The sequence below is a fragment of the Empidonax traillii genome, unplaced genomic scaffold (assembly GCF_003031625.1).
Source record: "Empidonax traillii isolate 1590-97213 ecotype Southwest subspecies unplaced genomic scaffold, ASM303162v1 scaffold315:size618497, whole genome shotgun sequence".
NCBI classification, from domain to species: Eukaryota; Metazoa; Chordata; class Aves; order Passeriformes; family Tyrannidae; genus Empidonax; species Empidonax traillii.
Genome location: NW_020955508.1, coordinates 257,605 through 269,725, shown reverse-complemented (window position 1 = coordinate 269,725; position 12,121 = coordinate 257,605). Strand labels below are relative to the sequence as shown.

At 38.6% G+C, this 12,121-nt stretch overlaps 1 protein-coding gene across 1 annotated transcript; it reads left to right on the top strand.

Moving 5' to 3' along the window:
• The first annotated feature begins 1,863 nt into the window (after positions 1-1,863).
• TMEM33 (transmembrane protein 33) lies at positions 1,864-11,227 on the top strand. The gene is made up of 8 exons (XM_027891274.1): positions 1,864-1,923; positions 2,009-2,073; positions 3,378-3,472; positions 3,908-4,095; positions 5,045-5,112; positions 5,906-6,039; positions 7,978-8,061; positions 9,397-11,227. The coding sequence occupies exons 2-8, from the start codon at positions 2,017-2,019 to the stop codon at positions 9,524-9,526; spliced, it is 756 nt and encodes a 251-aa protein (XP_027747075.1). The 5' UTR covers positions 1,864-1,923; positions 2,009-2,016; the 3' UTR covers positions 9,527-11,227.
• The last annotated feature ends 894 nt before the right edge of the window (positions 11,228-12,121 follow it).

Sequence of the window (12,121 nt, the reverse complement as noted above, 5' to 3'; positions counted from 1 at the left end):
CAAACCAGATTCTAGAAATTAATGCTTTGCATGCATGTGCATTAAATACTTCCTAAATTATAAATACCAAGAAATTAAAGAGCATTCCTGCAAAAGGTATGGATTTGTCATCCTAGCTCCATTTAAGAAATACAAATAATCTTGAAGACTGACTAGGTTTTTTTCCCTTGTGATATTTCAGTTAAACATCTGGTGGTCTTCAATGTGTATTTCCACATTTCAGTTGAATCTAAATAAGTCTCCTGGATACGTCAATATTTCATTTTGCAATAAAATAATCCAGTAGTGGTTCAACTTAAATTTACTGGGGCTATATTCAAAACCTTTATTTTGGTTTAGCATAAATTTTTGTCAGTGTTTTTATTACACGCCTGAGAACGCCCAGCAGATACACTGACAGTGTATCTCTAGTGCTGTTTACTAGTCTCCTCCACCTGTAGAAAAATCATCCCAAAACACCAGGTAGTTCCTACTTCTCAGTCACTTCAGTGAGAGACAAATGGTTGGGAAAGAAAAGGAAATCACATTCTGCATTTTCAATTTAAAAAGTGTTAATTAGCCTAAAGTCTTAGATTACTCGTAATTGTTGCAATATTAGAATTCCTATCAGCTGACTTTTCTTCTACTCCTTTCCCGTTAACATACTTCATTACACGTTCTTTCTGAGTGTCTTCAAATCAATATTTTAATCATCATAAGCCAGAAATGAGGCTGATTGTGGATGTTGATCCTTGGTCCCAAGAATATGTCCTTCTAGCCGCTGAAGAGTAATTGAAAGCATCTGGGAACAATTAGAGAAACTGAAGCAGACGGCTTGCCGTCCCGGAACCCGTGCTGCCAGAAGGGGGAACCTGCTGCGCATCCTTGAGAGAAAGTCAGAAGTAAAAATTACATGAGGCTATAGGAGCTAAGACTCAAAGGTGTCAGTCTTGAGGCCCACACTTCGTTTTCTTTTACTTTGATGCCACTTCAGACGAGTTACAGACTTCCATCTGAGAACAGAAACATGTTCACACAGCTATCCGGCACAAACCATTAAAAAAACCCAAACATCAATACTGAAGACAAGGGTCAGATTAATGAAGGGAGGATTAACCCTTTCCAAGACCTTGCAAATTACACGTGCTACATGCTGCTGAGTGAGCAGAAGGCTTCTTCTGCTTATGCTTTCCAGCTTGGTCCTCCTGTTAATGTTGTGGATATACCTGTACTTGATTGAAGCTCCTTACCTTACAGTGTAATGATTACCGACTAAACATTTCAGAACCTTGTTACAAAGCTGCTGCATTTTAATGCAACACCACTGATAGTACGAATCTTTGGGCACACGTGGCTTTAAAGAGGCTTCATTCCCTCCCCGTCTCCCCCTGCCCCCACCATTTTACATTATAGAGAACCAATGACACTAAAACACACGGACACAGCCTTGATGTTTTTGTGTGACATCACTGAGCTACCGCAGCATCGGGGAACTGCGGAGAGCCGTGCCTCTGACCTTACGATTCCCATTAACACTGCTGATGCACAGCTCTGGAAAGCCAGGCTGGCTCTTAGTGAGCAAACACTCTCCAATCTGGGGCCGAAGCGAGCATTGACACTGTTGCTGTCATCAGGCAGAAGTGCCCCTGTTACAAACCCTACAGACCGAGCTGAGCACCAGCTCTCGGGACTGCAGTGGACAGCGCGGGAAGGGGCCAAGGTCCTCCCCAGCGGGCTCGCCCCTGCAGCCGCAGTCCCAGAGCCGCCGGGAACCCGCCGGGAACCCGCCGGGAATCCGCTGGGATGCCCTCGTGCCGCCGCCGGGAGCATCCCATCCGCCGCCTACATTGCCCGGCAGCCCCGCGGCCCACGGGAAGTGTCGTCGGTGCCGCATCCGGGGCAGGATCCGGCGGAGCGTGTGCAGTGCCCGGTGTGGCGCTGGCGGTGGGTCGCGGCCGGGCCGGGAGCGGGAGCTCGGGACGCGGCGGTCGCTCCTGTCCTGCAAACTGAGGCGCTTCTCTCCCCGCAGGTGCGGCCATGGCGGACTCCACGCAGAACGGGCCCGTGCCAGGCGGGGCCGGCGGCGGGGCCGTGGTAAGGAGCTCCTGGGCCGGCCGCGGTGCTTCCCCAGCGGCGGGGTGGGGTTGGGGGTCCTGCGGGAATCGCAGCGTGGCACTGCCCGCCCGGGTGCGGGCAGGGAGAAGCGGCTCTCGCTTCCCGATTGGAAGCGTGCTTGTGCTGCGCCGCCGCTCCTGAAAATGTCTCAAGCAAAAGTAATTCGGTGTGGCAGCATCATTTCACAGAATCCTAGGGACCCATCAGGATCATCGAGAACAACTCCTGGCACTACACAGGACATCCCAAGAGTCGCACCATGTGCCTGAGAGCATTGTCCAAATGCTTCTACTACTCTGTCAGGCTTCGTGCTGTGACCAGTTCCTTGCGGAGCCTGTTCCAGTGCCCATCCACCCTCTGGGTGAAAACGTTTTTTCTTGATATCTAACCTAAATCTCCCCTGACACAGCTTCATGCCGTTTCTGTAGTAATATTGTGCAGGTAAGACACTAGATCATGATATGAAGATGCTTGCAGGTTAGTTAGTTTCTGGTCATTTCCATAGAGACGCGCTAGGAACACGGAGGAAAAGAGGAATCTCCTAAAGGGGGTTCAGATTTGGAAAAAAACTTGAACTCTTTCAGGTGCAAGGAAGCAGATATTTTGACTCTGAGGTACATAATAGCCAAAAGCATGCTGTGTTTTGTTAGAGCTTTTTTGGTACCATGGCTATATCAAGACTGAGGAGGGCTGTGATTAAGAAGAGCTCAGCGACAGGAGAGGTGGAAGATTCCTGTAAAAAGCTTTTGCTTTTTCGAGGCCAAGAATATGTAGGCCAAAACTATGCTACTTTCCTTGTAGTTATAAGCATGTAGTTATGCAAACTTTACCTGACCCTTTATTATTCTTGCTGAGAATTACAGAGATTCAGCCCAAGGTGTGTGCAGTGTATTCTAAAAGGAACCTTGAAGCAGTAGATGCAAATTTAGGTCTGGAAACTTTATGTGGTAACATTTGTGGAGCTGGCTGTTAAGTGAGGTCGATTTGGATAGAAGAACTACTTTCCCAGAAGTTCTTACCACTGTATTTGTTTATAGTGTACAAAGGAGCCTCTTGGTTCTGAGGAAGCAGAGCTATTTTTGATCTGGCAAGTAGCATCATATGAGTCAAGTATCACAGAACAAAAAGCAGCTTTCTACTTCAAGCTATAATTTGCTTATATTCAAGGTTGGAAGAAGATTTGCAATGTAATATAGCAGGGAGGTATGCTCATTTTATGCAAATATTAACATACCAACTTATCTTGAGGTTGGCTTTTGTTTGTATTTTTTCCCCCAATGTAGCAATTTCTGATGGCTAACAAGTTGGATACAGCAATGTGGATTTCCCGCTTGTTCACAGTTTACTGCTCAGCTTTATTTGTCCTGCCTCTTCTAGGGTATGTACTGTGATATTGTAAAATAGAGTCCCTTTGCATAGAATTATTTTTCACATAAGAGTAAATTGCTGTTATTCAGCTTACTTGGATGCTTTTGATGCTGGATGCTTTGGATACTTGGATGCTGTCAGAACAGCTTACAGATTTTAGATTGGTTTAAAGCACTTTTAGATGTGTTTGGAAAATGTGTTGAGCAACTCTAAAGTAGTAATAAATGCATGATTTTGTGTGCAGTTATGGAGTAATGTATTGAGTTGTTTTACTTTAGGCACCAGCAGTAAGTCAGTGTTACCAGTTTTTGAGTTGAATTTTGTAAATAGTGCTTCTGTACGATAATAGAAATACTCAGGTATTGTGCAGCTGTGATGCAATTCTCAAGGGTAGAAGAGTTCTGAGCTTGGTTCATATGGTAACGTCTCCTCTGATGATTTGCAGGTTGCATGAAGCAGCAAGCTTTTATCAGCGTGCCTTGCTGGCAAATGCTCTTACCAGTGCCCTCCGACTGCATCAAAGGCTACCGCACTTTCAGCTTAGCAGGGCGTTTCTGGCCCAGGCTTTGCTGGAGGACAGCTGCCACTACCTGTTGTACTCCCTTATCTTTGTGAATTCCTACCCTGTTACAAGTATCCTTTACTTGTGTCATCCTGGTAATGATTTTAAATATATTTAAAATTTGGTTCTTTTCATTACCTGTGCCATGTTTTGAAAAACTAGTTTGAACTAATTTGTTTGCTATTCGTAGAACATACTCTATGTAAAATACGAGAGGCTTATGTTGATCGATCCATATTCAGTTTAATCAGCTCTGTAATTAGTGCACTACAGACTCTGGCTACTGAGATTTTCTTTTACTTAAGTTCAGTGGATTTTATGACCAGCCTCAAGTGATACTTGGAAAAGTTGGTAATTTTCATTTATTACCAGTACAGGGTTTATATATGACTTTTCACTGCAGCAGGACATGTAGAGAGACAATTATTCAGTGGTAGCTTTCTCAAATAAGTTATTTAACTGATAAAGTCTGCAAAAAATACTTTCCCTGTGGCTTGTCAAAGGTAACATGTCAGAACCAACTTTTCTTTATGCCACGCTATGTACGCTCCACATCTGACTCTTTAAAATCTCTCTGGCAGAGGAATGTCTATGTTCTTTCTCTATGAAATGTGAATGGCTGGCAGCTGCATATTCTTTGGTAAAGAAATTACTTCTGTAGCATCTTTTAATAAAAAAATGTTACGACTACAGGTACTTAATAGATTTTAAGTAGTAACCTCACGTGTGTCTTCCGTGCAGAAAGAATGCATTTCAGGAGAAATGCACTGGTGTGTAATGGTGTATGTTATACTTTTGCATACTTGCAGACACCCATATTTTGAAGTTAATAAAAGTGTATAGCAGAGAGCTGTAAGAAGCAAAGGGAAGAGCTATAAATATAGATATTAGACTTATATGTATCTTCATCTAGTATAGATATTCCAGCCAACCTCTTGCAAAGAGCCACCAAGCTATGACTCGTGTAGTATAACATCATGGAGAAATGAAGCGTATAATTTTCCTTATTGCTTATTTCAGTGAGTATTTTTCCAGTTCTGCTGTTCTCATTGCTTCATGCTGCCACATACACAAAGAAGGTTCTTGATGTAAGTATGATATGATGTATGTTACGATTAATACTGTTGGTGTTCTTGGGGTTTATAAACAGGTTTAAGTTGCAGCTATGGTTTGGTTTCCTTTGGCTGTGCTAGAGGAATTAGAGTGAATTTGTGGTGTGGAATGTCAGCACAGAGAATCTGAGAAGACTTTTTTGAGTTGGCTGGGTTTTGTGGTTTGTTTTTGGTTTTTTTCCCCTTCTGTAATGACTCGATATGTTGGAGTTGACACTGATTATTTTTCTTCAAATGCTTTCCTTTGAAGGAAACAAAAACTGTGTAACAGTTAAGTTGAAACATAAGACATGTCTTTTTCAAACTATACCATAGCCTGTGAATTTTATTGTTTTGTTTCAGTAGTAAGGTCACAAACTATAGGGTGAGACTAGCAAGCAAAATGCTTGCGAGTTGGACTCGTTGCTCAATGCACGGCCTTGTACAACTTAATGTAACTCCAGTATTTGGTGTTCCTAACTGGGCTGTCTTGCTACCATGGGCACTTCCACCTAGTGGAGAGAACAAGCCTTGTGGCTCTCTCTGTGCAGTTGAACCTAAAATGGATGCGTGAGGGGATTGCAACACCTGATGTTTTTAATTGAACTCTTTCTAAATTATGGAGTTCCAAGCCTATGGTTTTCTTTGGGATATTAATCTCAATTCTGATAAAGTCTTAAAATGCTGAAATGGGTTGTAAATGACAATTGTTTGTATTTTGATTTCTCTGCACTAGTGAAGATAGGTGTAATTCATATATTTTCTGTAAATCATTTTTTCTTCTTTAAAGGCGCGAAGTTCAAATAGTTTGCCTTTTCTGAGAAATCTCTTAGAGAAACTGAGTGCTAATCAACAGAATATTCTAAAATTCATTGCTTGCAATGAAATTTTCCTCATGCCAGCTACTGTTTTTATGCTCTTCAGGTAAGAATTATGATAAATATTTAAATAATTAGAAACTTGCTACACAAGATTACCTTTTGCAAGTGAGTTTTCTGGATCATAGTGCTCTACTTGTATTGTTCTGGATGACTAGGCCTTGAACTTCAAGTAAAATTTATATAATTCTTAGGCTTCTTAAGTTGGTGCATCATAACATCAAAAAGCATTCACTATGATATAAGTGGGCACAAAAAAAACCCCTTCTCTTTCATTGTGTGGGTGACATTGTTGAGTCACATTGAAATTTTTTGGGCTTGCAGCTTGCATTTGCCTGCATATCTATCAGTACGTTGTTCAGTAAGTTTAATTTTGGTTGAATTAATAGAGTATTAATATCTTCAGCTTCACTGAAAATAAGCTCTTATTTTTGACAATTAGATTGCAGAAATTTAAGTTGCATGACGTTTCAATATGCAAAAAGTGTGCAAGCATTAGAAGATTGTGTTCTCTCTTGTATTACTTCTGAGCAGTGACCCTTGTGGGGTTTTTTTATTCCATTTGGTTATGCCTGCTCTGCATCCAGTTGAATTAATTTTAGGGATTGGAATCCTACTGAGATTATATAGGTATAATGACCTGCCAGTCACCAAAGTTTTGAAGCCACTGAAGGTCATTGCCTTTTAATATTTGGAGAGGGAATACACCCTTTGTTCTATACAAGTTATATCATAGTGAGAGCATTTGTCCTGGGTGGTCTCACAGGCAGCAGAAGGGAGGCTTTATCTTGGAAGCTGACAGAATGCATGATTTGTCTTTATCTCTTGATATGTCAGTTAAACGCTTCCATACTTCTGGCCTCAAGGATTCTATTTTATTTAAGGCTGCTTACCAACTGTATCCACTCTGTATTCAGTATTGAAACTTCCAAGTGCTTTGAACTTCTCTTTGGGATAATTTTTTTCTTTTCTCTCTCTGTGGAAAATGTAGTATGTGAAATGTTGCTACTTGATATGTCACCCAGTAGATACTGATGCTTATAAATGATCATACCAAATTTAAAATCATATAATGTTTAAATGCAGATATTGTGAGATTTTGTTCTTTGAATTGTTTTAGCGTGTTAAATTGCTTGTAAGTAGTGTACAGGTTCAAGATTTCCTCGTTCTTTCCTCCTGTAGCTCGCTTTCCCTTTCACTTTATATTTTTTTTTCTCCTGGGTAAAGATACTGTTCATACTTGAATGAGTTCTCCTTGATGGAACTGTGATGTTCAACTTCAAATAGAACTTTTAAATACTGTGTTTTTCAAAGTAGCTTCAGTCACTAAAACTTAGGGCATTTCTGTGCTTTGCTGTGTATGGTTTGTATGCTACACTTTTCACTACTTTATAGCACGGTCATGTGAAACAGCAACTTTGTAAAATATCAAAACCTAATTTCAATGTAACTGAAATAACTGGATATCAGCTTTGCATGCCTGAATACATCTATAATTGTCTCCAGTGTGTTCTGACAGGTTTTGCAAAAGATACTAGGAATAGGTCCAGGTAGTCAAAGTGCTGCGAGTCCCAGTTACTCACTGTAACTGAACTACTTATGTCAGCCAGTTTTCCTGCTTGACCAACAAGCTTTTTCTTGGTACTGAGCATGTCCACCATCATTTCTGTGATTCCTTACACGCCACCAGAAATGGTGCATATAAAATAACGTCATATATATAAAATCAGTACAAGAACAGCACTTCTTTAAGAGCTTGATTGAGCAGTTTTATTCTATAATGTAAGTTTCTGCATTTATAAGTGTATGGTTATGTACTTTTTCTTGTCATATCTAGATTTTCTGAACCAGTGTGACCCAAATCCAGCTCTTTTTTGTACCCAAGCAGTTTGCTTGCTTTTGTTAGGAAAAATCCTGATTTTGGTGTTTGGTTTTTTTTTTTTTTTTTGTCACTACTAAGCTTTACTGAACTATTTTCTTTCAGTGGACAAGGGAGCCTGCTCCAGCCATTCATTTATTATAGGTTTCTTACATTACGCTATTCTTCTCGGCGAAATCCGTACTGTCGGTAAGTACTAAATTGGTTTTAGAAGTTAGTGTTTAAGTGCATAGGGCTCAGGCATTTGGAAACTTTTCATTCTAAATTGAATGCATAACTCATAGTACTAAATCTGCAGATGGAAATTTTAGAATGTGAAATACACCTGGATGCTAAATAAACTGATTTTGTGTAACTGATCAGAAATGTACCACCGTTCTTGAATGGGAGCTTTGAAAACACGCCTATGTAATTAAAAATACACTTTGGGAGAAGAAAGTGTTTCTTATCAGGAAGATAATATCCTTATTTTTAGATTTTCAGGTATATATGAGGCTAAGTCTGTGTATGAATAGGCAATTTAGAATTTTGTATAATATTGACAGAAAAAAATCTGTATATAATCTTAAAATGCTGATTACCTCCTTTAGTTAAATTCACAAATGAGGTTAATTATATTTGAAATAGAACTTATTGATTTTGAAAGTTGGTCAAGCCAATATTGCTTTAGACTTTGAAACTATAAATATTTCTGAGGATTTTTTCAGGTCAGTGCTTTCTTAGTTTTCTTATGACAAGCATTGCAAAGCATAACATTCTTGTGAACATACGGTCCAGTCTAATCATTACTCAATTAGGAAACGGTTTGCCAAAGTGCCAAGGAAGTGGCTTTGGCTGCTGTGATATGTGAAGACAAGTCTGAGAATCATAAGCTTAATTGCCTCCTGTTCCCTACCATTTTGTAAAAAATTAATTGTTCCATCCTGGTACATAGATTTTTTTTTTGTTTAACAACAAAACCAAAATCTATGAAGTTGCTTTAGTATCTAAAAATCAACTAAGCCGTGCAATACTAAAACTGACTTTCAGTAGAATTAGTTTATCCAAAATGTTCTGCTGGCATTCTTGTGTTTTAAGGGAAACTGGTGATCTGGGTTTTATTTCTTATGTCTATCTTCTAATAGTTGCTTCTAGACTGCACTGTTATTGCCTATTGGCAAGAAATAGCGCACATACACAGTTGCCTCCCAACTCCTTACACTATTTGTGATAAAGTATTATTCTTTTCTCCTCTTTTTTTTAAAAGTGTCTTTTTGTTTTGGTTTTAAGGCGGAATTTTTCTGCTCTCTTTAGTTCAGCAGCTTCCAGCCAAGGATGAATCTAAAATTAAAATGTTAATGTTTAAAAACCAAGAATTATGAAGCTCTTGCAAGATACTGCAATACTGAGCTGGTCCAAAGAACTTGTTAACTACAGTGTATGTGTGATGTTAAGGAAAGAAGTGAATGAAAGAGACAGATCTAGATAATGCTTCTGATAAATGCTGTAGGATTTTAAAACTCTCTTTAAATCTGTTTTCTTCAGGACTCTCTTCACCGAGCTCAGGATTGTTGTTGAACACTTAATAATGAAGCCCTCGTGCCCTGTTTTTGTAAGAAGACTATGCCTCAGCAGCATTTCCTTTATAAGCAGATTGGCACCAACTGTTGCATAGCCAAATTTCAGGCACTCATGTTTTGTGAACATTATGAGCAACTGGCACTTCTGCTGATGATAAGAAATTTTTGATTTTACACTGATCTCACTCCAGGCTGTATAAAAATATGTATATGCTTTTCTTGGAGATAATATGAAATTTAGCATATCAAAACCAAATAATGGAAACTTAAAATTACTGTGCTGTATTGTTAATTGGTGAAAAAAATTAGCTGCATCCTTTCTAAAACATACCCAGTCATACAGGTGTGGGTTTTTTTGTTGTTTGGTTGTTTTTTTTTAATCAAGGCTTGTTTGAGATTGATTAAAACTATAAGAGGTCTATGCTCACTTGGCTTATATTAGTTGGAACTATAGCTACTGTAGGATATCTCCAGTGGATAGCAGTTGGTACACATACCTATGCAGTACACTTTGGACAGTATTCTTCTGCTTACTAAATGTATCTGTAGAACTATTTTGTCCAATTTAATATACTCAATGTAGAGATATGGCCCACTTTGAAGTTAACACAAGGGATTAAAATCTATCAAGCTGACACAGATAACACCTTTTCTGAAGGAGAGGTTATTTTTATTATACTACTTAAAAAGAACTCTTCCAAGTTCCTACCTTGTGATGTAGTCTTACATTACACTGTTGGAAGAAATACCAAGACTCTGATCACAGAAAACTCTGCAGTTTTCTTGTCATAACAAGATGTTTTACCAAGCCAAACTGCTGACCTGTAGGCTTTTCAGCCAAAGATGTAACTTTTAACCATGTCTCAAATGAACTAATCAATGTAAATGGAGTAACTTTTGCAGACTCATTGCAGATTTGTTTATATGACCACAAAATTTGAGACTGCAGTAATTCAAGCATGTTAGCTTTTTAGAAAATTAATCTGTAGCTAGCTCTATATAAATTGTTATTCCAGTTTCTGAGCCTCATTGTGGTGGGAAATTTGCATAAAGGATTGAACCTGTTTAGTCAGCTTCTGAAACAAATGTGTGTAGGATTTCTTGGCATAAATTCATCTGATGACTGACCTGAAGCCATGTCATGACTACAGAAGTGAATATTAAATTGGGTGAATATTAAATTGAGTGCTGATTATATATTCACCCAGCAGCTGAAAGGTAGGTTGTGGAAAAATAATATTATCTGTCTGAACAAAACTTTTTTCCATAAATTCAAGGCAAAATATTTGTCTAATCTTCTGTAGTTAATGTTAGTATTCTAATTGCATAAAATTAAAGGGCCTTTTGTAGACTTCTATAGCACTGAACTTAACTATTCTTCCATGGTCAGAGAAATCTTATGTGAAACTTTTTCAAAAACAGTCTTGAAGTAGAGTATTTTCCTGTTACTATTGAGTTATCTTGTTTGTGATGTGGATATCATTCAAACTTTTCAGTTGTATTAGTTTGTTAGATCAGAGCCATGTATTTATAAACTAATTTCATTTTTTTGCTCAACCTCTTGGTATTGATGAACCAGTTGCTAATTGAATATGATATTCCTTGACTACTTGTCTTGCTCTCTGAACATGATTAGCTGTTTATAGAACACTTGCACACTGCAGAAGCAACTGCATGCAGTAATGCTCTACAGCTGCTAAAGACTTGCAATGAGTTTCACTCTATGTATATCCTGTAATTTGAGGATTTTATAAAAACTAAAATTTCTACTGCAATAAAAGGAGTGTTAAATGTAACTTGCTAGGCTCTTCAAGCTTTTTTTCTCTCTAACAGAACATACTGATGCTTGAACCTGGAAGTTGAGCAGAATGCTTTCCTGTGTGTATGTGTGCATGTTCTTATATTCCCACTGCTGCTTTTGAATTGGGATATAATGGCTTGAACATTTCTGAATTATCTTATAGGGAATGTTTGCCTTCTAAAGTACAAAAATATATGACCCTTTCCTTCAAAATCTAACCCCAAAATAAGCACTGCAACAATGGTATCTAATCAGAGCAAAAAGTCTAGACCTACTTATTACCGTTTCAGTTCCTCAGCACAATCCTAGACCTTTTTCATGGTACAGGATGTGTTTTTAGAGTGATGACCTCAGATTCTTTTCAGCTCTTTGGACCAATGTGATTTAAAAATTTTAATTCGGTCATCTAAGTTGGTCCCCCATGTTGGGAGTGGAAGGCAAATAAATCTGTAATTAATGTAAGCAGAATAACATGTTACTTCTGAGCAAATTTTTGTGGTCTGACTGCAGTTACAGGTGCAGCCTACTATTCCTTAATTGTATGATGTTATTAAATATGAGATGAGTCTAAACTGGATCTGATATATTGCAACTGTAACTGAAGGATGTTAAGTCTTGAGATCCAACTCTAGGAATGGATGAGAAATATTAAAAGGAGTAAGTGAATGACAACGACTGAGTTGAGAGTTGGAAGACAGTGCCATGAAGTAGAACTTAAATGCGGATGCTGAATTTCTTGTTAACTCTTTCCATTGTCTTAAAAATGGACTCCTTAAAGAGGAGAAAGATGTTTCGTAAATGGGATTTGATTTAATATGATTTGGCTAGTATATTTTTGGCTTTGCAAGGATTTGCTTGACAAATGAGCAACTTGTGGCCTGGGAAAACT